The sequence below is a fragment of the Anopheles arabiensis genome, chromosome 3 (assembly GCF_016920715.1).
Source record: "Anopheles arabiensis isolate DONGOLA chromosome 3, AaraD3, whole genome shotgun sequence".
In the NCBI taxonomy this organism is placed as follows: domain Eukaryota; kingdom Metazoa; phylum Arthropoda; class Insecta; order Diptera; family Culicidae; genus Anopheles; species Anopheles arabiensis.
Window position 1 is genome coordinate 67,235,105 of NC_053518.1, and position 24,121 is coordinate 67,259,225.

General features: G+C 46.5%; 6 protein-coding genes across 6 annotated transcripts in view; 1 reads left to right on the plus strand and 5 right to left on the minus strand.

The window, feature by feature from the left end:
- The window catches only part of LOC120900141 (glutactin-like), a 47,020-nt gene that overhangs the window by 8,062 nt on the left and 14,837 nt on the right, over window positions 1-24,121 (plus strand). The window lies entirely within an intron of this gene.
- On the minus strand, window positions 1,151-3,388 carry LOC120900137 (esterase E4-like). Its single transcript, XM_040306760.1, has 5 exons — window positions 2,904-3,388; window positions 2,328-2,846; window positions 1,871-2,248; window positions 1,494-1,806; window positions 1,151-1,412 (listed from the first exon to the last, which is right to left on the minus strand). Exons 1-5 carry the CDS (start codon window positions 3,276-3,278, stop codon window positions 1,231-1,233), a joined length of 1,767 nt encoding a protein of 588 aa, XP_040162694.1. The 5' UTR covers window positions 3,279-3,388; the 3' UTR covers window positions 1,151-1,230.
- On the minus strand, window positions 4,792-6,950 carry LOC120900143 (esterase E4-like). Its single transcript, XM_040306768.1, has 5 exons — window positions 6,545-6,950; window positions 5,969-6,487; window positions 5,512-5,889; window positions 5,135-5,447; window positions 4,792-5,053 (listed from the first exon to the last, which is right to left on the minus strand). The coding sequence occupies exons 1-5, from the start codon at window positions 6,905-6,907 to the stop codon at window positions 4,872-4,874; spliced, it is 1,755 nt and encodes a 584-aa protein (XP_040162702.1). The 5' UTR covers window positions 6,908-6,950; the 3' UTR covers window positions 4,792-4,871.
- Window positions 12,553-12,957, minus strand: LOC120901157. The gene has a single exon (XM_040308867.1). It carries the CDS (start codon window positions 12,955-12,957, stop codon window positions 12,553-12,555), a length of 405 nt encoding a protein of 134 aa, XP_040164801.1.
- Window positions 14,606-16,767, minus strand: LOC120900139 (esterase E4-like). The gene is made up of 5 exons (XM_040306761.1): window positions 16,354-16,767; window positions 15,778-16,296; window positions 15,329-15,706; window positions 14,952-15,264; window positions 14,606-14,871 (listed from the first exon to the last, which is right to left on the minus strand). The coding sequence occupies exons 1-5, from the start codon at window positions 16,714-16,716 to the stop codon at window positions 14,708-14,710; spliced, it is 1,737 nt and encodes a 578-aa protein (XP_040162695.1). The 5' UTR covers window positions 16,717-16,767; the 3' UTR covers window positions 14,606-14,707.
- Window positions 19,672-21,857, minus strand: LOC120900140 (esterase E4-like). Its single transcript, XM_040306762.1, has 5 exons — window positions 21,420-21,857; window positions 20,844-21,362; window positions 20,395-20,772; window positions 20,018-20,330; window positions 19,672-19,937 (listed from the first exon to the last, which is right to left on the minus strand). Exons 1-5 carry the CDS (start codon window positions 21,780-21,782, stop codon window positions 19,774-19,776), a joined length of 1,737 nt encoding a protein of 578 aa, XP_040162696.1. The 5' UTR covers window positions 21,783-21,857; the 3' UTR covers window positions 19,672-19,773.

Sequence of the window (24,121 nt, forward strand, 5' to 3'; positions counted from 1 at the left end):
AGAAGTTGTATCGAGAATGCGCTAATCGTTTCGTGACGGATATGAGATTCAGATTTTATCCACCGTTGTTACTGCTTTGATTAATAAATTCACTACACATAGGGTGTAAGCTTACTGCAAAAATGACTTTAATTCCTGTTGTAATAATCATCAGCACTTACGGTAGATGAGTTAATGTTCTTTTCACGAAAGGTCTTGTCTGTTTTGGTAGGAAAATGTCCTAGCTGTTAAGTGGTTCGCTAATAACTAAATCGTTGATGTGTACTTCATTCGTTTTTATCCAACCGGTTGGTTCCATGATAGGGCATCAATTGTCCGGATTTATTATTTATTGATTGAACTCACCGCTGTTCAACCATGCTTGTTTTTCCCTTTCGTGCCTGATCTTTCAGCATAATTATGGTTCGCTTGTCGTCGTTCGCGACAGTACGATTACCTGCGTTCCACATTAGTCATTGTTGTGGATTGCTGCAGCTGTAGTAAACACATCGTGCAGTTCACCACTATAATCCTCGCAGGATTGCTTAGGGAAAGATGAAAATTCATTCCGGCAATTGAGTTATGTCGACCCTCTGTCATTTGTGCACCTTAGCTGCGTGTATCATTCTTTATCTCTTTTTGGTACCGGAGTTGTCTATACCGATTGATAAGTACTGTTAAGTTCTCTAGAGTCTAGACTATTGCTTGCTTGTGTCTTATGTGTATTAACACTACTGTTTCGGAAGGTTCAAGTTTGGTTGTCGCTTGTATTTAGACGAGAATGTCCTGCATGACACGGTTATGTGTTGTACTGCAGTGAAGTGAGCATTTTTTTGTCATTGTGTTCATTTTTATGTTCATTTGGGTTTTCATGAAAAAGCAACACCAATAAAATGAACTACTTATGCACACGAAAATCAAAAACATACACTTCAAAATGTGTTGAACAGAAAGGTATCTCACATTGTGATTCTGCTCTATGATTTGAGAAAGCAAGGTTCTCTCTTCTCGCGCTTCTCTCTTATCGTTATCGTGTTCAGTGTGTAAGTGATGGTTATGGCTGCTGTGGTAATAATACAACAGTGCATTGTATGACGTTAAGTGCGCTTAAATTTTATTTCAATAAAAAAGAGCCTTAGTGATATCATTGGTAAATGTAACTTCAATCATGTAGGATGCTTGCGAATAAGTATATTTTGCTATCACGTCTGTATTACAAGAAGATTAGCAAAGTTAGGTCAGTGTTAATGGTCAGTTAACATTACTCCGTTTTAAGAGAAGATCATTACAGTGCGCTAGCAACGCAGAAGTCTGCGAGGAAGAGGATGGCTTTCGCGGTCCTCTGGCTTTCTCCACACTGTTCGTTAACTCATTGACAAAATATTCTTTCTGTTCTGGCGGGTTGACGAGTCGGAAATACGGTCCAAATGGTCCTGAAAAGGTGGACAACAGTGATGGTTAAAGAAATCAGGAATGATGTTTAAATTACATTTGTAATTACGAGTAATACTTACTCGATACAGTTGGCCATGGCATGACGTTATCAGCCTGAGGCTTGCCAGTGATCGCAAAGGACGTCCACAGACCCACCATGATCTTAGCCATTTGGGTGTGCTCTTCGTTCAGTACGTTCGACATGGGGAACAAGAACTTGAGCTCATCACCATGACCGACTGTGTTGGGGAAATCGTACGGAAATCCGGGGGTAACAGGAGACGGCGGCCCAACGTAGTCAAAGTTGTAGAGGTAGACTTGCCCGGGAAGCGCTCTAGCGAATCGATTAGCCTCCTCGACGGATCCGTATTTGAGGGCCAAGTTTCCAGCAACCTGGAGGAAGAAATTGAAGGTTATAAAAGCAATGCAAGATCATCTAGCGATCATGATCACTCACATCAATGAACAGAGGAACTATCTCCGAGAAGTTAGCACGATCCATTTCCTCCCAAGTGGCTTTGGATAAGAGCTCATAGCCAACAACGGCATCGACGAACGCACCAGATCCAAACTTGATATTAACGGTCTTGAGAAACTCCAGGAAGTCCCAGTGAGAGTCGAACTCGATGGGTTGAGAATTCAGGGCGTAGCGGAAGTACTCGTTGAAGAAGATGAGACCCTCCTGGGAGTTCATTCCGAAGATGATCTCAACATCCCGGAAGTAGGTAGACTCTCTGGGGTGAACGGGCATGAAGCTCTGGTTTCCGTAAGCTCCACCGACGGTGATGCAAGCTCCAGCAACTTTGGGATATCCTGGAGAGCTGAACTCATTTTTCTGTTAAGGATAGGAGAGTTTAGATTATATGAATCAAAGGGCGATAAGGAACCAACATATTGGTACGCATATTAATTACCTTATGTTCGTCTTGCGCCAAAACCAAATCGCGGACCGATGCGTTCTTGAGACATCTGTCGATCTCGGCAGGAGTTGTCATGTTACAACCGATGATACGAGCGATCTCGTATGCGCCCTCGGTAGGATCCTGACAGATGACCCAGGGCATGAACAAGGTACCGGACTGGATGATGGCGCGTTTGAAGAGTCCCTCGCGAACACGGGGGCTATGGAGCATAGCGGAAACTGCATGTCCTCCGGCAGACTCACCGAAGATAGTTACTTCTAGTGGGTTTCCACCAAAGTTACGACTGTGCCGGGATACCCATTCAAGCGACTCCATTACGTCGTACATGGCGGCATTTCCGGGAATAGATTTGGTTCCAGTTGACAGGAATCCGAGCGTACCCAAGCGATACTGTATGACGACGAGGACGATGTCCTTCTCGAGCAAATACTCAGGTCCGAATCGCTCCGCGGATCCAACCACGAATGCACCTCCGTGGACGTAGAGCATGACGGGACGATTGGCCGTAAGCTGAAGGAGGAATTTCGGTTAGATGAGTCCATAAACAGTACATGACCAATTACTTACATCGTTGGAGTATACGGAAAGCGTGAGACAATCCTCGGCATCAGGGTCATCTTGCGTGATTGTGCGAGACTGAGGACAGCCACGACCAGGAGCGGTGACATTCATGACACCCGTCCATGGACGAACACTGAGAGGAGCACGGAAGCGTTGTTCTCCTACCGGAGCCTCGGCGTACTTGATGTTGAAGAACTGGTAGATGGGTCGTCCAGTCCAGGCCGTCTTTCCCATGGTTCCCATGACAGAACCTAGACCCTGGATGTTTACCACTGGATCATCTTGTGCAAATGATGTGCCGATGATCGAGGCAATCGTCACCACTAATAGAAAACATCTATTACACACGCTGCGTTTCGTCACTTTCTTCGGTAATCCCATCTTCAAACACTTGTTACTAACATATTCTGCACTGCATTAAGTCCATCGGGCTGCTCTTCTTGTAAGGTTACTGAGCGCGATCGTGTCTCAAACTGCTGTTTTTATTTTGAAATTTGTAAAAAAAAAGTTACAAATAGTAGCAAGGGTGAACAGTTATCTAGGTTTTGTTTATTCTCATTTGATGGAAAGCGATATCGAATGACTTTTGATACGAGGTGAATGATAACGTTGATGGGTTGGTACGGAAAGTGTGCTGCACTACGTGCAGCACAACACAAGCAGCGTGTAGATTAATCAGTTGCACACGCGTGTTTATCTATTGAAATTGTCTGTGATTGTGATTACGGCAGATCGTTTACTCGAAGAAGTTGTATCGAGAATGCGCTAATCGTTTCGTGACGGATATGAGATTCAGATTTTATCCACCGTTGTTACTGCTTTGATTAATAAATTCACTACACATAGGGTGTAAGCTTACTGCAAAAATGACTTTAATTCCTGTTGTAATAATCATCAGCACTTACGGTAGATGAGTTAATGTTCTTTTCACGAAAGGTCTTGTCTGTTTTGGTAGGAAAATGTCCTAGCTGTTAAGTGGTTCGCTAATAACTAAATCGTTGATGTGTACTTCATTCGTTTTTATCCAACCGGTTGGTTCCATGATAGGGCATCAATTGTCCGGATTTATTATTTATTGATTGAACTCACCGCTGTTCAACCATGCTTGTTTTTCCCTTTCGTGCCTGATCTTTCAGCATAATTATGGTTCGCTTGTCGTCGTTCGCGACAGTACGATTACCTGCGTTCCACATTAGTCATTGTTGTGGATTGCTGCAGCTGTAGTAAACACATCGTGCAGTTCACCACTATAATCCTCGCAGGATTGCTTAGGGAAAGATGAAAATTCATTCCGGCAATTGAGTTATGTCGACCCTCTGTCATTTGTGCACCTTAGCTGCGTGTATCATTCTTTATCTCTTTTTGGTACCGGAGTTGTCTATACCGATTGATAAGTACTGTTAAGTTCTCTAGAGTCTAGACTATTGCTTGCTTGTGTCTTATGTGTATTAACACTACTGTTTCGGAAGGTTCAAGTTTGGTTGTCGCTTGTATTTAGACGAGAATGTCCTGCATGACACGGTTATGTGTTGTACTGCAGTGAAGTGAGCATTTTTTTGTCATTGTGTTCATTTTTATGTTCATTTGGGTTTTCATGAAAAAGCAACACCAATAAAATGAACTACTTATGCACACGAAAATCAAAAACATACACTTCAAAATGTGTTGAACAGAAAGGTATCTCACATTGTGATTCTGCTCTATGATTTGAGAAAGCAAGGTTCTCTCTTCTCGCGCTTCTCTCTTATCGTTATCGTGTTCAGTGTGTAAGTGATGGTTATGGCTGCTGTGGTAATAATACAACAGTGCATTGTATGACGTTAAGTGCGCTTAAATTTTATTTCAATAAAAAAGAGCCTTAGTGATATCATTGGTAAATGTAACTTCAATCATGTAGGATGCTTGCGAATAAGTATATTTTGCTATCACGTCTGTATTACAAGAAGATTAGCAAAGTTAGGTCAGTGTTAATGGTCAGTTAACATTACTCCGTTTTAAGAGAAGATCATTACAGTGCGCTAGCAACGCAGAAGTCTGCGAGGAAGAGGATGGCTTTCGCGGTCCTCTGGCTTTCTCCACACTGTTCGTTAACTCATTGACAAAATATTCTTTCTGTTCTGGCGGGTTGACGAGTCGGAAATACGGTCCAAATGGTCCTGAAAAGGTGGACAACAGTGATGGTTAAAGAAATCAGGAATGATGTTTAAATTACATTTGTAATTACGAGTAATACTTACTCGATACAGTTGGCCATGGCATGACGTTATCAGCCTGAGGCTTGCCAGTGATCGCAAAGGACGTCCACAGACCCACCATGATCTTAGCCATTTGGGTGTGCTCTTCGTTCAGTACGTTCGACATGGGGAACAAGAACTTGAGCTCATCACCATGACCGACTGTGTTGGGGAAATCGTACGGAAATCCGGGGGTAACAGGAGACGGCGGCCCAACGTAGTCAAAGTTGTAGAGGTAGACTTGCCCGGGAAGCGCTCTAGCGAATCGATTAGCCTCCTCGACGGATCCGTATTTGAGGGCCAAGTTTCCAGCAACCTGGAGGAAGAAATTGAAGGTTATAAAAGCAATGCAAGATCATCTAGCGATCATGATCACTCACATCAATGAACAGAGGAACTATCTCCGAGAAGTTAGCACGATCCATTTCCTCCCAAGTGGCTTTGGATAAGAGCTCATAGCCAACAACGGCATCGACGAACGCACCAGATCCAAACTTGATATTAACGGTCTTGAGAAACTCCAGGAAGTCCCAGTGAGAGTCGAACTCGATGGGTTGAGAATTCAGGGCGTAGCGGAAGTACTCGTTGAAGAAGATGAGACCCTCCTGGGAGTTCATTCCGAAGATGATCTCAACATCCCGGAAGTAGGTAGACTCTCTGGGGTGAACGGGCATGAAGCTCTGGTTTCCGTAAGCTCCACCGACGGTGATGCAAGCTCCAGCAACTTTGGGATATCCTGGAGAGCTGAACTCATTTTTCTGTTAAGGATAGGAGAGTTTAGATTATATGAATCAAAGGGCGATAAGGAACCAACATATTGGTACGCATATTAATTACCTTATGTTCGTCTTGCGCCAAAACCAAATCGCGGACCGATGCGTTCTTGAGACATCTGTCGATCTCGGCAGGAGTTGTCATGTTACAACCGATGATGCTAGCGATCTCGTATGCGCCCTCGGTAGGATCCTGACAGATGACCCAGGGCATGAACAAGGTACCGGACTGAATGATGGCACGTTTGAAGAGTCCCTCGCGAACACGGGGGCTATGGAGCATAGCGGAAACTGCATGTCCTCCGGCAGACTCACCGAAGATAGTTACTTCTCGTGGGTTTCCACCGAAGCTACGAATGTGTCGGGATACCCACTCAAGCGACTCCATTACGTCGTACATGGCGGCATTTCCGGGAATAGATTTGGTTCCAGTTGACAGGAATCCGAGCGTACCCAAGCGATACTGTATGACGACGAGGACGATGTCCTTCTCGAGCAAATACTCAGGTCCGAATCGCTCAGCGGATCCGACCACGAAGGCACCTCCGTGGACGTAGAGCATGACGGGACGATTACCCGTAAGCTAGAAGAGAAGGTTGGATTAGGTATGTCCACAGACGTTACAATAGAGAATACTTACGTTGTTAGAATAGATCGAAAGCGTGAGACAATCCTCGGCATCGGGGTCATCCTGAGAGAGAGTGCGCCGCTGAGGGCAGGCACGCCCAGGAACTGTAGCATTCATAACACCAGTCCATGGGCGTACGCTCCTCGGGGGTCGGAAACGGTTTCGTCCCACCGGAGCCTCGGCGTACTTGACGTTGAAGAACTTATAGATGGGTCGTCCAGTCCATGCCGTCTCTCCCATGGTTCCCATGACAGATCCCAACCTTCCTATTCTTACTACAGGAGTTTGATCATCTTGAGCAACCGATGTACCGGCGATCGAGGCGATCGCGAGCACGATTAATACAGCTGCTGTTGACAATTGAACACTAGCCATGTTTGCAACGAGGGACAGAATTATAATTTTTAATTTGGTCTGAGCAGGCTCAAATACTTACTGAAGCAGCTAGCCGAAAGTGCATTCTTTTATACGAATGTGGAGCCGATAGAAGCTACCAGATCTGCATCATAAAGTTAAGCGAGATATCGTTAATCGCCCGATTTCGGTGGGGTATAGGGTGGTATAATTCGTTGATAAGGATTATGGTGTTGTAAAATCATTTTGAAGGGGATTGAATAAGATAATGCACGATGCATATCGGGTATTTTATTGAGGCTTTTGGATTAGTATGTCCTATCAAACAGCGGTGTTTGAGTGTGCTCGTTATGTACTTTGATTGATGGGGGCTTGTTTAAACCCTCATGTTGTGTCAGGGATTCAATCGATAAGACCGGTGGGCAGCAAACATAATGAAAAATGAAAAAAATGCAATGCCGCTCGTTATCAGAACAGGTATTCGCAATACAATCTTTGATCACGCGTGTCTGGCGACATGTTCGCCGAGCGGAAGTAAGGTTTTGGAGAATGCTTATCTTCGTCCCATAATAAAACACGAGCAATCTTGGTGCCGTTGTTCCGGTCTCGTATTGTAAGGCATCAATGGAGGGGTTTTCCCACGCAATCGTTCTACCAAAGAGCATAGGTTATCGATTGAACTTTGGAAGTGCGGCTGATGAGAGTTGGCAAGGGCACACTATGTTAAGATCATAGACAAGAGACCTAGAGAACATAAAGTTCGAGATGACCATTTCACGCTATTGTATATAAAATTGGACGCATGATATGAATACAACATATTTTCGAAATAGCAGACTATTTTCCAACAAAAATAATTTCAACTCATTCTCGGGCGTCCTGCTTGGAGGGTTTCATTTATCAAGACGCTTCAAGCGATTCAAGACTCTGAGTGAGACTGGATGATATCTTTAACTTCCTGCTTAAGCAACTATCACAAGAACAGGGCAGGCACATTTGAAGCATCCTTGCGCTACCGTCAGCAGTCGTGTCGTCGTAGGTTGTGACGACGGGCTGCCTCAATAATCGTATTCCATGACGTTCTTAACAGGAGATCAGGAGTGCATACCAGTTTGGAATACCAATACTTGACGTGCTGTTTCTTCAGCTAGTCGAATAGTTCTCTGAAATCATCCCATGCATTTTTGAAATCCATGTCAAGTAATACAATGGGTTTTCCATGATTTATATGTTGGTTTCCGTAATTGTTTGGGTTAGCCTCTCGATTTAATTACCGTTACCGATTCGTCCGATTGGACATCAATACAATTGGATTCAAGCATACGGATAACGCCCAATAAATTGTGGGAACTATCTAAAAAGCTATGGGAAATAACTTTAAAAAAATTGGAATCAACCAAAATACCTTGGGAATCCCTGTTATCGTTATTTGAATGAATGCTTGTCAAGCCTTAGCCAATTTGACATACGGGTTCAGCATTGGCCAGATGTCAGAAGGGCAATTCCTCTGGGCTCTTTTGCTATCTGGACACATCTCGTATATATTCAGCTATTTTTAACCTCGCTTTATGGTTACCTTGTGTCTGGAATGCAATAAATTTTAAAAGAATCAAAGATAAACAACTGTTTTGAGTATAAAATGGCTTTAAATCACAAACATGCGCTAGAAAATAATTAAGCATAGTTTCAGTATTTGTTGTATTGTTATGTAAACATGTTGTTAGGACTTTTCCTTTAATTAAAACTCTTATGTAATATCCCTAATTTTATATATCTCGGTCATAACCGTCAGCTCGTAGCTTGTGTTTGATCGATAATTACTTGATGGGCCTTGACCTACAGGAGCACCATTTTTTTTAAATGTATTCGCAGTTTATTTGTCAAAATTTTTTTATAATTAACATACAACTGCGCGCACCTTCCGATGGGGGTTACCCGTTAGGGATTTACCCACCGGATAAGACCGTCCGATTGGACCTTCCTTTTTATTATTATTATTATAATTATTACGCATTTATACACTATTGTGCCTTCATCCTTTATGAGAAAAAAACCTTGTGACCTAGCTTAAGCCCTTCCGTTACTCGCGTGGGAGTCATCCTCTGTGCCTTGAGCAGCTCTCTTAGCGCCCTGATGTTACTTGAGCGGTAACGGCTGCTACTTCTTCTGGTGTTAGGCCAGTACGCCTCTCCTGTCTCTCGCCCGATGGTGGCGGTGACGATGGTGTCACCGTAGCTTGGCGCTGGTCCATTTCCACAGTAAGTTGCGCTGTGTGACCCTGCAGCCGACTGTCGGATAGTTGTTGTTGTCCGACCCGTCTCTGCGTTCGCCTCCGGTTGCGTTGTGGTGTCGGAGGTGCTAATGCTACTGTTACTGGTGCTGGTGTGGCTTCGGCTGGTGTTGCATCACTGGCTGCTGGCATGTACAAAAGTTGTAACGCGGACGCCAGTTCCATGTCGCCAAGCTGCTCCGCGCGTAGCCGAGCTCTACGGGCCCTTGTTTGGCGGTTTCGGGCCGCTCGTCGTACTGCAGCCTCGTCCTGCGCCTGCTCTGCGTTGACTGTCGCCTCTTCGGAGGCGGAACTGATAAGCGCGTTCATCGCTGCCTCATCCTCTCTCCAGCGCAGCTGCAGAACTGTGGTTATGCGTTGTGCCGCTTCCTTGATTCGGGTCCAAGAATCTGAACTTTGCAGCAACCTCCGCCCGATGTTCTCCTCGGTAATGGGACCGTCCGTTCCCAGATCCAGTAGGTCGCGCCGGACTTCTACAAATCTCGGACAGTGGAACAGCACGTGAGCCACTGACTCGACCGAGCCTGTGCATTCCGGGCATTCTGGAGATGGAGCGAAGCCGCAGACGTGCAGAAACTCTCGGAAAAATCCATGTCCCGAGAGTATCTGGGCAAGATGAAAATCCACCTCACCCCGCTTCTGTACCATCCATGAATGCACATCGGGAATCAGGCGGTGTGCCCAACGTGCATAGCGGCTGGCTCCTGGATTTGCAGCGTTCGCGTCCCACTCCCGTTGCCATGCCGCAAGTGTCACAGCACGTTCCTCGCGTCGGATGACCATTCGACTCGCCTCTGTGTCGGCGAGGTATCGCTGGTGGCATCGAGCATCCTCCCTTATCAGATGGTGATGTGGAATGAGCCCGGCCATGAGTACAGCAACGCTGTAGCTCATGGAGCGAAATCCGCTCACCACTCGCTGCGCCAGGTGTCGTTGGGCACTTGCTAACATCCGCCGGCCCCACTGGCGTTCCGTGGCCTCAGCCCAGATGGGTGCACCGTAGCGGATGATTGACTCCGACACCCCGGCGAGCAATCTCCGCTTGGCTACCTGGGGCCCGCTGTGATTTCTCATGACGTTGGTCACTACCCTCACCACGCGACTGGCCTTGTCCACGACCATTTTCACGTGCGGTCGCCACAAAAGGTGGTCATGAATCATCACCCCCAGGTAGCGAATCGCCTGCTTGGAGCGAATCTCAACTCCACCCACTCGCATTGGTATCTCAGGATGCCCTCGGCGGAGGCTGGATATCATAACGCATTCCGTCTTTTCTGGAGCCAGCTGCAGATGGTGTTGCCTCATCCACGCGTGCACTAATTCCACTGCTTCCTCTGCAATTCTCGTCGCGTGTTCTGGCGTTGTTCCTGCCGCTAGAATCGCCAAGTCATCGGCGAACCCAACTATCTGAGCCCCTTCAGGGAAGTCCAACCGCAGCACGCCGTCGTATCCGACGTTCCTTAGTGTGGGACCCAGAATAGATCCTTGCGGACAGCCGGCCGAGACTCGACGCGTCACGGGACCTTCTGCAGTGTCGTAAGTCAATTCCCTGTTGGTGAAATAGTCCTGCAGAATGCTGCGCAGCTGCAGAGGAACTCCTTTCTCTCTCAGCGCCTCCGCGATGCATTGCCAGTTGGCGGTGTTGAACGCGTTGCGTACGTCGAGTGCAACAACCATGAGACATCGCCTGTCGCGGTTGTTTGTGCGCCCAAACGACATGGCTCGTCGACCCGCGTTCACCACCTGTTGGATAGCCAGCAATGTTGATCGTCCGCGCCGAAATCCGTACTGATGCTCAGACAGTTTTGGGTTCTCCGGATTCTCCAGGTGCTCGTTCAAGCGGTTCAGCAGCAACCTCTCGAACGCCTTGCCCGCGTTGTCCAGAAGGCAAAGCGGACGGAAGGATGATGGGTCGCCCGGTGGTTTGCCCGGCTTAGGCAGGAGTACCAATCGCTGCTTTTTCCACTGTTGTGGGAAGCAGGACGTGTTCAGGCACTCCTGGTACACCTGTCGGAATGGGCCAGGGTATTTCGTTATGGCCACTGCAAGAGCGGCATTTGGCACCCCATCAAGACCCGGGGCCTTCTTAGGATGCATGCTACTAGCGATGGTTTGCAACTCCGGATCGGTGATCTCACGAAGCGGCACCATGTTGCCAGCTTCGTTTCCGTCTATAGTGGGCCACTCTGCTGGGGGATGCTCCGGGAACAACGTGGAGACCACTCTCTCCAGCACCGCTGGATCGCGCTCCTGTGCCGTACGTGTGGGTTTCTTACGATAAAGGACCTTACGGAAAAGTTGCCCCGTCTCATCGTTGTGCATCGCTAGCACCATTCGAAGAATTGCTTTTTGCTAGCTTTAATTGCAGTCTTTAATGCATTTCTCGTCTGCTGGACCTCGGCTGCCACTCCCAGATGGTTGGGTGATATGTTGCGCAGCTGATCTGCCTCGCGGCAAGCCTCTACCAGGTTCGCGATTTCCGGGGTCCACCAGTATGCTGGCCGGCCTGTATATTCCTGCGAAGGGAACACGCGTGACATAGTCTCGTCACAGGCCCGTGTCAATGCCTCCACCAAGCTTTCTGCACTCGTGCCTCGCTCCTCAAACTGGGAAGCCCGCAGCGATGACTCGAATAACTGGGAGTTGAACTGTCGCGTGTTCCATCGTGTCCCAGCCAAACGCGCTGATGCTGAGCGTTGTCCCCGTGGTATCCCTCATCGATCCGTCGTTGGAAGCTCGCCGATTGTGTAGCGGATGTACACATGGTCGGAGTAAGAGTAGCTCCGCAAGATCCGCCAGCTAGTGGCCGGGTTTGTCGCCAGGTCCGGACGGCAGATAGACGGGCTAGCAAACGACACGTCAATTCTACTGGGCCGCGCTACTCCACAGCCCCGGAAAGTGGGTTCGGTTCCGACGTTAAGGACTTCGAGCTGGAGACTGTTGGCCAGCTGGAGAAGCGCCTCACCTTTCTGGTTGGTACGCTCGCTCCCCCAAGCGTTATGCCAGGCGTTGAAATCGCCTGCCAGCAGCACCCGTGGATGGCCTTGGACCAATACGAAGATCCGGTCTAAGATCCCCTCAAACTCCGCCATTCCGATGTGAGGTTGAACGTAGCAGTTCACAATCGTTACCCCATTGACGTCTGCTACCACGACGCCCGGAACTCGGGCACTTCGGATGCGCTGGATAGGGTATCGCACTCCGCTGGTTACTATGGCCACCTTTTTGTCGCAGTCAACCACCCAGTTGCCGTTATTTTGGGGAACTCCGTAGATTTCCGACAACAGCATAACGTCCACTTTTTCTACCCGCATCGTATTGAGCGCAAGATTTTGCGCCGTCCTGCTCTTGTTGAGATTTATTTGTAAAATATTCATCAACAAGTCCGTGTTGTTATCGTACAGGAGGCGGCGGCGATACGATGCGGGCCGCCGCAGATCATGCATTTTAGGTCGTTATTGCAGTTGGCTGCCTTGTGGTCAATCGCTCCACAGCGCAGGCACATGCCGGATCTGTCGATCCCCTGGCAGTCCCTGGACATGTGGCCGCGTTCCAGGCACCGCGAATTTGGCAACGGTTTCGGTGCTTCTCGTACCATGCAGCAAGAGTAGCCAATTAGGAGCCGCTTATCTATCAGATGGTTGGCGTCGCTGCGTGGCAATCGCACTCGGGCACGCTGTGAACCATCGCGCCGCTCCCAGATGTTGATAGTGGCCAGCGTCGCCTCCTTCTCTAACACTGTCTGGAATGTCTTGCGGATGTCCTCCTCCGTGGCCAACATGTCAATATTGGTGATAATTATCTCCGCCATCTCAGTGACAACCCGCGCAGGTTTTCGCACCGTTGATGTTGCTGACCAGCTGCGTCTATTGTCTGCAGACCCGCCCTCGGCTGCTCCTGCTGGTGTTGTTGTTGTTTCCGCCGCTCCGTCCGCAGCTCCTGCCAACGACGCGACTTTCGCTGGACAACTTCTGCGAAGGAATCCTCGAGTGTCCCCGCTGACGATGAGGCTTCTTCTATCAATTCACTTTCCTGGTGCTGTCGTTGGAGCTGACGTAGTGACGGTTGCAACTCTTGCGACTGTCGCACAGTTAGTGACTGCCGTGATGGTTGTCGGTGTTGTTTTCGTTGCTGCTGCTGCTGGTTGCCTCTTGAATGGCTGGGTTTGGAACTGTTTCCCATAAGCAATGAGATCAGCTCCCGATCGCGCTGGGCCTCTTCGCATAACGCCTTCGTGCGTTTTTCGGCTTCCTCTCTGAGGGTGTCCTCGCGACGCCTGGCATCTTCTCTCGCCTCCTGTGCTGCGCGTTCTACCCGTTCAGAGCTTTCTGCAAGCTGCTGCCGCATAAGCCCGAGCTCGACTTGGAGCTGGGTAATCACAGCCTGCAGCTCCGTTTTCTCTCTGCGTGACTCCTCAAGCAGTTCCGCTTTTTCCCTGCGTGATTCTTCGAGCAGCAAGCGCAATTCGCTCACATCGCTTGAGCGTTTCGTGAGGCCCGTGTCAATGCGAGCCTTTGTAGCTACAGCCATAGCATTTGGCTTTTTTGGAATCGCCCCGCTGCTACAATCCATTGGGATTTTTCTCGTTCGGAGCGTCTTCGCGGTTCCATGCATGCTGTTGCCGCTATCATATCGTCTTTTTTTTTGGTACGTACCGCTGTAAACTTTCTGAGCCGCTGTACTACTGCTGCGTGCCGCTCCGCCGTCTGGATCCTCGGATCCGGCCGTCTAACCGCGCCGACACGAGTTTTAGCTGTTTTCAATCCTTGAATCCTACCCTATATCCCCCCTTTTTTTGTTTGTTTTCACGCTTCCCTCTACTTGTGCGAATTGCGATTGTGTGCGAGACTGTGAGCCGACGACAATAATTTTCGCTTATTTCCGCTGTGGTTCCTGTGGTATTCGCAAAAACTTCACTAAATCCTTGTGCAAATCACCCACTCCTCTCGATGTGTGCATCTGAATTCCGTAAACTTTGTCAATATCAACTATTTTATGACCGATCCGAGCTTGGAGCTACACGAACACATCCGATCACGCTGAACACACACACCGCTCCTACAGGAGCACCATTGACGGGGGGGAAGAGTACTTCGGTCAGTCAATAAGTGAATTTATGAATGGCTTATCGCAACCATTCGTGGATAGGAAAGGGGGTGGAATTTATTGTGTGGAAGAGAATCAATCTGGCAACAGGAAACATAAACCGGTTAGTTATCAACAACCCTCGACCCTGTAGATAATGATTGAAATGCATTCAAGTTGTGCATGCACAAGTGAACGGCTCAATGGACCGATAAGGAGTCGGTGGTCATGAATGAAAGCTCAAAGCTCACCGAGCGTATCTCGTCTTTGGGGGGTCCGCCGTAGCGTAACGTAGCGTACCGTTATTTCAGTCAGTCAAAGAACACGTGCAACAAAGGAAGGAGTATGATGCTTGATTATTAGTTTATTGTACTGACGAGCCTCTGATTAAGGTCGAAATTATTAGGATAGGTTTAGTGGAGGAGTATGCTTGCAGGTCTCATTGCTTAGTTCTTGGGGCTCCGATTTAAGAAGAGATCCAGGCAGGTTGCCGGCGAAACGGAAAGCTTTCGTGGTCCTCTGGCCTTTTCAACACTGTTGGTAAGCTCATTGACGAAGTACTCTTTCTGCTCCGGAGGGTTCACGAGTCGGAAGTATGGTCCAAATGGCCCTAAAGGGATATGAAAGATTGTTGAAAGAGAATTAGTTAAAGAAATAAGAAAGGACCGTGTCGACATGAGTATTACTTACTCGATACAGCAGGCCATGGAATGACGTTGTCGGCCTGAGGTACGCCAGTAATGGCAAAGGATGTCCAAAGATCCACCATGATCTTAGCCATTTGGGTGTGTTCTTCGTTCAGTACGTTCGACATGGGGAACAGGAACTTGAGCTCATCGCCATGACCGACTGAGTTGGGAAAATCGTACGGGAAACCGGGAGTCATTGGAGATGGTGGACCAACGTAGTCAAAGTTGTAGAGGTAGACTTGCCCGGGAAGCGCTCTAGCGAATCGGTTAGCCTCCTCGACGGATCCGTACTTGAGGGCCAAGTTTCCAGCAACCTGTAGGAAGAAATTAAAGGTTATAATAGCAATGGAAGATCATCTAGCGATCCTGATCACTCACATCAATGAACAGAGGAACTATCTCCGAGAAGTTAGCACGATCCATCTCCTCCCAGGTGGCTTTGGATAGCAGCTCATAGCCAACAACGGCATCGACGAAGGCACCAGATCCAAACTTGATGTTAACGGTCTTGAGAAACTCCAGGAAGTCCCAGTGAGAGTCGAACTCGATGGGTTGGGAGTCTAAAGCATATTGGAAGTATTCGTTGAAGAAGATGAGACCCTCCTGGGAGTTCATTCCGAAGATGATCTCAACATCCCGGAAGTAGGTAGACTCTCTGGGGTGAACGGGCATGAAGCTTTCATCTCCAAGAGCACCACCGACGGTGATACAAGCTCCAGCAACTTTGGGATATCCTGGAGAGCTGAACTCATTTTTCTGTGAAGGAAAGTAAAGTGTCGAAATAGATATGTAATAAGTGTAGAACTACTAAATGTAAAAATACTCACCTTGTGTTCATCTTGAGCCAACACCAAATCACTGACCGATGCACTCTTAAGGCAGTTATCGATGTCGGCAGGAGTCGTCATGGGACAACCGATAATACGAGCGATCTCGTATGCGCCCTCGGTAGGATCCTGACAGATGACCCAGGGCATGAACAAGGTACCGGACTGGATGATGGCGCGTTTGAAGAGTCCCTCGCGAACCCGGGGGCTATGGAGCATAGCGGAAACTGCATGCCCTCCGGCAGACTCACCAAAGATTGTAACGTCCTCTGGGTTTCCACCGAAGCTACGAATGTGTCGGGATACCCATTCAAGCGACTCGAGCACGTCGTACATGGCAGCGTTACCAGGGATAGCCTCGGTACCAGTAGAGAGAAATCCGAGCGTACCCAAGCGATACTGTATGACGACGAGGACGATGTCCTTCTCGAGCAAATACTCAGGTCCGAATCGCTCAGCGGATCCGACCACGAAGGCACCTCCGTGGACGTAGAGCATGACGGGCCGATTAGCCGTAAGCTGAAGGAGGAATATGCGTTAGATGAGTCCGCAGACATTACAGGAGCAATTACTTACATCATTGGAGTATACGGAAAGCGTGAGGCAATCCTCGGCATCAGGGTCATCCTGAGAAATAGTGCGTCGCTGAGGACAACCACGACCAGGAGCGGTGACATTCATGACACCAGACCAGGGAAGTACACTGAGAGGAGCACGGAAGCGTTGTTCTCCTACTGGAGCCTCGGCGTACTTGATGTTGAAGAACTGGTAGATGGGTCGTCCAGTCCAGGCCGTCTCTCCCATGGTTCCCAAGACTGATCCAAGACCTTGGATGTCTACTACCGGTCCCTGATCATCTTGGGCCAGGGAAGTGCCAGTGATCAAGGCGATCGTAAGCACGGATAGTAAAGCAGCGAAGGAATACTGAAGAAGTCCCATGCTTGAAATTGTACGTATTGTCAAGCTGTTCAGTGAGGAGTTTGTACTATGCACAGGCCAATCACTTTCTGAAGCATCTAGCCAAAAGTGCATCCTTTTATACGGATTTGGGGGTCGGCGAAGCTACTTTTGGGCTGCATGGAATAGGTGGGAGCTCGCTATCAGCGGTGTGGCCTGATGACGGGATTAGATATCGTATTGGGGCGATAAGGGTTATGTGGTGGGGTTGTATAATAAATTGCATTCGTCTGGGAACGAGATAACGTACTCGATGCACCAACACACAGAGGCAATCATAAGGGGTGTGTTGATAAGAGTTATGTATTCGGAGAATGGAAGTGTTCCTTCGAGATTTAGCATTGTTTGGAAAATGTCGGTAAATGGGGCTGATCGATGGGGGACTCGCGGCGGTCAAGGGGACGACAGATAAGAGTCTGCAGGAAGACGCAAGCATATCAGAAGGATGGTAATTTTCGCGAAGAAAGCCGTTATCAGAACACAGACATTCGCGCTCGCATTGATATAGCAAAGAAATCTTTGATCACGCGTTAAACGGGACAGCATGGACCGCGAGCGGAAGTAACCGTTTTGGTGAATTTAATCTTTATGGATTTTAATACAAAAGGCAGACGGTGGTTGGGAATTTCCCACATTGTATGTTAGAGGGAATAGCTCGACTTTCAGAACAAAGTGAGTTGAAAACTTGTCTATATAAATGATCCTATGAAGCACAGTCTTGAAGCCGGTCTCGTGGTACAGTTGGCAACTCGTACGACTTAACAACATACCCGTCATGGGTTCAAGCTCCAAATAGACCGTGCCGCCGTAGGACTGACTATCCTACTATGGGGGTAATCCTAAAGTCACTGAAGGCCAAGCTCACAAGTGGTACAGGCAGGCCTTGACCGAAAACAGTTGTTGAGCCAAAAGAAGAAGAAGGAAAAGATGTTGGAGGGATTTCTATACAAGTAAAAGGCGATTAATGCGAAGCATATTATATGCAGTAGGTATATAATGGTGATGTTTGTGTTGTTGACAATTCCGTCTGCTGTTTTGTAACATGAACTGTATTTGTTTCAAGATTGTCTATCCTAGAGGTCTATAAAGCTCAAAGGTTATTTGTTTATGCGGTTGTTTAATTGACAGCTGGCTGATGTTGATGGAAAATAAGCTATTCTGAATTTCATATTTGATTCGATTTTGGAGTCACTGGAAACTTTGTAACTATCACATGTATAACCAAGCTGTTCTGTAGATTTCTTCATTCAATTGGACTTTCGGGGTAGAAATAGAATGATAGCTAAAATTTGTTACATTGCTACTATGTTTATATTTATTGTATTTAATTAATTCATATAATACTCAACGGATACAACGCAATTGAAAAGAACATTCACTCACAGTACCCGTAATAATTAAAAAAAAAAAACACAACCTAATGTGTTCTTATCGCTACAAAATTTATTATTTTTTTTAAACACTACAATGAATCTTGAAGGATAGGTATTTTTTAGCACAGCTTGTATTTATACTAGCACCGGTTCATGGTGGTTATCGCTCTGTAATTTGGGTCGTGAAAGTCCGGTATTGAATTGCCAGAAACGAATAGTTCTTTTAGGCACATTAATGTTAACCTTTGCCAGTATAGCTTCTTCTTCTTCTATTTGGCGTTACGTCCTACGCGGACATGCCGGCCTATGCAAGCTTTCGAGACTTAATTCATTACCATGGAGCCGGATAGTCAATTCTTGCAACGGGGGGACGGTCCATTTCAGGCTTGAACCCATGACGGGCATGTTATTGAGTCGTTCGAGTTGACAACTGTACCACGGGACTTCCCCCCTTGCCAGTAGAGCTATAGCATTGATTTTATATATTAGAATATTCGCTATAAATACATGAAAATTGGGATACTTCACGCATATCCTCTAATGACAATATTGCTAACAACAAGCATCTTGCTTGATAATTTGGCATCTTACCGCGCCAAGGACTATGTCAAAGGGCTAATAGATGGATGTGGAAGGATGTTGCTGATGCAGTATCTGGTGCATAGGAAGCAAATATCGCTGTATTCGGGATAAAAATGAGTTTTTGAATAATTTTAAACACGTTTATCTGTGTCTGTCTCTCGTTGTCCTGGGAACCATAAAATGTGTAGAGTTATTTCAATGATGACACCAATCGTATTTTATGCTTAATCCTTGCTTACAGCAGCGTTCGTGACTATGGAGCCTGTACAACAGTATTCCATAACATTTAATGTAATGTAACTTTCTGGAAAAAATGCATTATATTAAGATTTCATTTGTTTCGACAAGCGATATGTTATGAAGTTTCTATAAACGTATATTAACGTATTTTATTAGGATTAGTGCGCGATCATTAGTTAACTAATGTAGATGTAGTTTGTCTGATCTTGGACACCACATTATATCCGATATCCTGTGTCGTAATATCCTTTTTTATGCACATACCATCCCTCTCTGTAAACTTCTCGGTCTGAGTCGTAAGTGTGCGCGACGGCAGTTAAGGACAGTACAGTAAGGTACAGTGGAACCCTCGTGTCAATTTGTTATCTCGTGAAAATGTGCTCTTTTTCATTTTGTATCGAAAGAATATTTCGGTCAGTCGATAAGTCGAATTATGGCTTATCGCGATCGTCAGCGGATAGAGAATGGCGTGAGATTTATTGTACGGAAGAGAATCAATCTGGCAACAGGAAACATAAACCGGTTAGTTATCAACAACCCTCGAACCTGTAGATAATGATTGAAATGCATTCAAGTTGTGCATGCACAAGCGACCGGCTCAATGGACCGATAAGGAGTCGGTGGTCATGAATGAAAGCTCAAAGCTCACCGAGCGTATCTCGTCTTTGGGGGGTCCGTCGTAGCGTAACGTAGCGTACCGTTATCTGAGTCAGTCAAAGAACACGTGCAACAAAGGAAGGAGTATGATGCTTGATTATTAGTTTATTGTACTGACGAGCCTCTGATTAAGGTCGACATTATTAGGATAGGTTTAGTGGAGGAGTATGCTTGCGGGTCTCATTGCTTAGTTCTTGGGGCTCCGATTTAAGAAGAGATCCAGGCAGGTTGCCGGCGAAACGGAAAGCTTTCGTGGTCCTCTGGCCTTTTCAACACTGTTGGTAAGCTCATTGACGAAGTACTCTTTCTGCTCCGGAGGGTTCACGAGTCGGAAGTATGGTCCAAATGGCCCTAAACAGGTATGAAAGATTGTTGAAAGAGAATTGGTTAGAGAAATAAGGAATGCCCGTTTGGACATGAGTATTACTTACTTGATACAGCTGGCCATGGAATGACGTTGTCGGCCTGAGGTACGCCAGTGATCGCAAAGGACGTCCAAAGATCCACCATGATCTTAGCCATTTGGGTGTGTTCTTCGTTCAGTACGTTTGACATGGGGAACAAGAACTTGAGCTCATCGCCATGACCCACTGAGTTAGGGAAATCGTAGGGGAAACCGGGAGTCATTGGAGACGGCGGACCAACGTAGTCAAAGTTGTAGAGGTAGACTTGTCCGGGAAGCGCTCTAGCGAATCGATTAGCCTCCTCGACGGATCCGTACTTAAGAGCCAAGTTTCCAGCAACCTGAAGAAAGAAATTGAAGGTTATAAAAGCAATGGAAGATCATCTAGCGATCCTGATCACTCACATCAATGAACAGAGGAACTATCTCCGAGAAGTTAGCACGATCCATCTCCTCCCAGGTGGCTTTGGATAGCAGCTCATAGCCAACAACGGCATCGACGAAGGCACCAGATCCAAACTTGATGTTAACGGTCTTGAGAAACTCCAGGAAGTCCCAGTGAGAGTCGAACTCGATGGGTTGGGAGTCTAAAGCATATTGGAAGTATTCGTTGAAGAAGATGAGACCCTCCTGGGAGTTCATTCCGAAGATGATCTCAACATCCCGGAAGTAGGTAGACTCTCTGGGGTGAACGGGCATGAAGCTTTCATCTCCAAGAGCACCACCGACGGTGATACAAGCTCCAGCAACTTTGGGATATCCTGGAGAGCTGAACTCATTTTTCTGTGAAGGAAAGTAAAGTGTCGAAATAGATATGTAATAAGTGTAGAACTACTAAATGTAAAAATACTCACCTTGTGTTCATCTTGAGCCAACACCAAATCACTGACCGATGCACTCTTAAGGCAGTTATCGATGTCGGCAGGAGTCGTCATGGGACAACCGATAATACGAGCGATCTCGTATGCGCCCTCGGTAGGATCCTGACAGATGACCCAGGGCATGAACAAGGTACCGGACTGGATGATGGCACGTTTGAAGAGTCCCTCGCGAACCCGGGGGCTATGGAGCATAGCGGAAACTGCATGCCCTCCGGCAGACTCACCAAAGATTGTAACGTCCTCTGGGTTTCCACCGAAGCTACGAATGTGTCGGGATACCCATTCAAGCGACTCGAGCACGTCGTACATGGCAGCGTTACCAGGGATAGCCTCGGTACCAGTAGAGAGAAATCCGAGCGTACCCAAGCGATACTGTATGACGACGAGGACGATGTCCTTCTCGAGCAAATACTCAGGTCCGAATCGCTCAGCGGATCCGACCACGAAGGCACCTCCGTGGACGTAGAGCATGACGGGCCGATTAGCCGTAAGCTGAAGGAGGAATATGCGTTAGATGAGTCCGCAGACATTACAGGAGCAATTACTTACATCATTGGAGTATACGGAAAGCGTGAGGCAATCCTCGGCATCAGGGTCATCCTGAGAAATAGTACGTCGCTGAGGACAACCACGACCAGGAGCGGTGACATTCATGACACCAGACCAGGGAAGTACACTGAGAGGAGCACGGAAGCGTTGTTCTCCTACTGGAGCCTCGGCGTACTTGATGTTGAAGAACTGGTAGATGGGTCGTCCAGTCCAGGCCGTCTCTCCCATGGTTCCCAAGACTGATCCAAGACCTTGGATGTCTACTACCGGTCCCTGATCATCTTGGGCCAGGGAAGTGCCAGTGATCGAGGCGATCGTAAGCACGGATAGTAAAGCAGCGAAGGAATACTGAAGACGTCCCATGCTTGAAACTGTACGTATTGTCGAGCTGTTCAGTGAGGAGTTTGTACTATGCACAGGCCAATCACTTTCTGAAGCATCTAGCCAAAAGTGCATCCTTTTATACGGATTTGGGGGTCGGTGAAGCTACCTTTGGGCTGCATGGAATAGGTGGGAGCTCGCTATCAGCGGTGTGGCCTGATGACGGGATTAGATATCGTATTGGGGCGATAAGGGTTATGTGGTGGGGTTGTATAATAAATTGCATTCGTCTGGGAACGAGATAACGTACTCGATGCACCAACACACAGAGGCAATCATAAGGGGTGTGTTGATAAGAGTTATGTATTCGGAGAATGGAAGTGTTCCTTCGAGATTTAGCATTGTTTGGAAAATGTCGGTAAATGGGGCTGATCGATGGGGACTCGCGGCGGTCAAGGGGACGACAGATAAGAGTCTGCAGGAAGACGCAAGCATATCAGAAGGATGGTAATTTTCGCGAAGAAAGCCGTTATCAGAACACAGACATTCGCGCTCGCATTGATATAGCAAAGTAATCTTTGATCACGTGTTCATTCGGGCAACATGGACCGCGAGCGGAAGTAACCGTTTTGGTGAATGTAATCTTTATGGATTTAAATACAAAACGTAGACGGTGGTTGGGAATTTCCCATTTTTTATGTCTTACGGATTTTTGTAATGGGGCAATGCCTTGTTATGTACATCTCGTCATTTTAACAATGTGTTATTGACTTGTTAGCGCAATCCCGTCTGCTATTTTGTAACATGAACTATATATGTTTGACGATTACGTAGCACAAGGTGGTTTGCAATGCATACGGATTGCTAGTTGTTTGCAGCTTTAGATAACAAATGGTCAAATAGTACATAAAATGACTTATATTAGAGTCATTGGAAACCTTGTAATCATGCAAATAAATAACCAAACAGTTGGGCAACTTTGAAAATTTGAATGATTTCTTGCGCTAAATATACACAGGGTGGCCACTCAACCGGGAAAACCGGGAATTAGCCGGGAATTTTATTTTTCCGGGAAAACCGGGAAATTCTCCAAAAAAAAAAACCGGGAAATTATTACAAACTTTTGCTATCACTGTTTACCATCGTACGAAGTGTATTTTCAATTAATGGGATGTTTTGTATATTGTTCCCAACTTACCACAGGCCATCAACATCACACCAATGTGTAAGGACAACATTTTCCGTTTCTCACATATGGTACGCAATATTCTATGTACTATACTTCTCATTCGCTCTGATGCAATACTTACGTTCATCGATATCGGTTCTTGCACATTTCGGGTATGGTGTGCCTATTCGTTCTACCTTGCACTCGTCTTTTGTTATTCATCTCTCGTGAAGTTGCGGTCGTGTCGAATTTAACGGTGTATTTAGTGGGTGATCTCATTTTTTGAACAGAACTGATAATTTTTGTCCCCGTTAGCAATTTTAAGGTTACTCAATCATACATCGCCTATTCATTGGCATTTTGCATTTTGGTTTCGGGCCTCTACCTTCATTCCGCCCGAGTGACTGGGTTCCCACACTGGCACTGATGGTCCTGTATATATTCGTGAGGTGCATCATCATCGTCGTGCGAGTAACAGCATAATGCATGGCTGCTGTTTAACAGGAAATCCGTTCTTCGCAGATTTGTATGCTTTCTCCAGTGGCTGGTTGGTTCATGATATTCAGTTACCCTTTTTTAAGGTTGTGTGATGACATCTGTTATAAACAATTGATAGCACATGAAAAATATCTTTGCCACGGGGTAAAGTCTTTACATGTTAGTGTCATGAAGCTAAATCACCAAAAAGCAATATTTGTAAAGCTTTTTTTGTCGTTTTTTCATCAGTTGTTTGCTCATATAAAACTTACGAAAATATAAAGAATTCATATTTAAATAGCTTAAGATCCATAGTAGCCAAATTAGATCTACAAACGAGCGCACGATTGAAAATTTGTTTGTACAAATTTGATAGAAATCATGAAATGAGAAAAAATGGTTCTCCAATGTGTTGTCACACCTCCAGATTGGATACTATATTGTTGAATAATTCACTAATAACTTTTATCCAGTTTTTATCACAAGTGTCCATCTTTCCCGTAATGCCCGTGTTTACTTACCATCCTTTAGATAACGATTTTTGAAAACGTATGATATAATAATTTGGAATTGAAGTATCGAAGCATATTGAACCAGGAAAACTCAAAAATAAAAATCCGGGAAAAACCGGAAAAAATGCGGGAAAAACCGTAAAAAAATCGGGTATTTAAAATCCTGATTCGAGTGGCCACCCTGTATACAGGAAAAAGAAGCAGCTAAAACTTCAAAATAGAGT

Coding starts and splice junctions, on each gene's coding strand:
- LOC120900137 (XM_040306760.1), bottom strand. CDS start 3,278: ATGGGATTACCGAAGAAAGTGACGAAACGCAGCGTGTGTAATAGATGT. Junction 2,249..2,327: donor TGGCGCAAGACGAACATAAG/GTAATTAATATG, acceptor TATCCTTAACAG/AAAAATGAGTTCAGCTCTCC. Junction 1,807..1,870: donor TAGTTCCTCTGTTCATTGAT/GTGAGTGATCAT, acceptor TTCTTCCTCCAG/GTTGCTGGAAACTTGGCCCT.
- LOC120900140 (XM_040306762.1), bottom strand. CDS start 21,782: ATGGGACGTCTTCAGTATTCCTTCGCTGCTTTACTATCCGTGCTTACG. Junction 20,773..20,843: donor TGGCTCAAGATGAACACAAG/GTGAGTATTTTT, acceptor TTTCCTTCACAG/AAAAATGAGTTCAGCTCTCC. Junction 19,938..20,017: donor TCCATGGCCAGCTGTATCAA/GTAAGTAATACT, acceptor ATACCTGTTTAG/GGCCATTTGGACCATACTTC.
- LOC120901157 (XM_040308867.1), bottom strand. CDS start 12,957: ATGTTGGCCACGGAGGAGGACATCCGCAAGACATTCCAGACAGTGTTA.
- LOC120900143 (XM_040306768.1), bottom strand. CDS start 6,907: ATGGCTAGTGTTCAATTGTCAACAGCAGCTGTATTAATCGTGCTCGCG. Junction 5,890..5,968: donor TGGCGCAAGACGAACATAAG/GTAATTAATATG, acceptor TATCCTTAACAG/AAAAATGAGTTCAGCTCTCC. Junction 5,448..5,511: donor TAGTTCCTCTGTTCATTGAT/GTGAGTGATCAT, acceptor TTCTTCCTCCAG/GTTGCTGGAAACTTGGCCCT.
- LOC120900139 (XM_040306761.1), bottom strand. CDS start 16,716: ATGGGACTTCTTCAGTATTCCTTCGCTGCTTTACTATCCGTGCTTACG. Junction 16,297..16,353: donor TTTCCGTATACTCCAATGAT/GTAAGTAATTGC, acceptor TTCCTCCTTCAG/CTTACGGCTAATCGGCCCGT. Junction 15,707..15,777: donor TGGCTCAAGATGAACACAAG/GTGAGTATTTTT, acceptor TTTCCTTCACAG/AAAAATGAGTTCAGCTCTCC.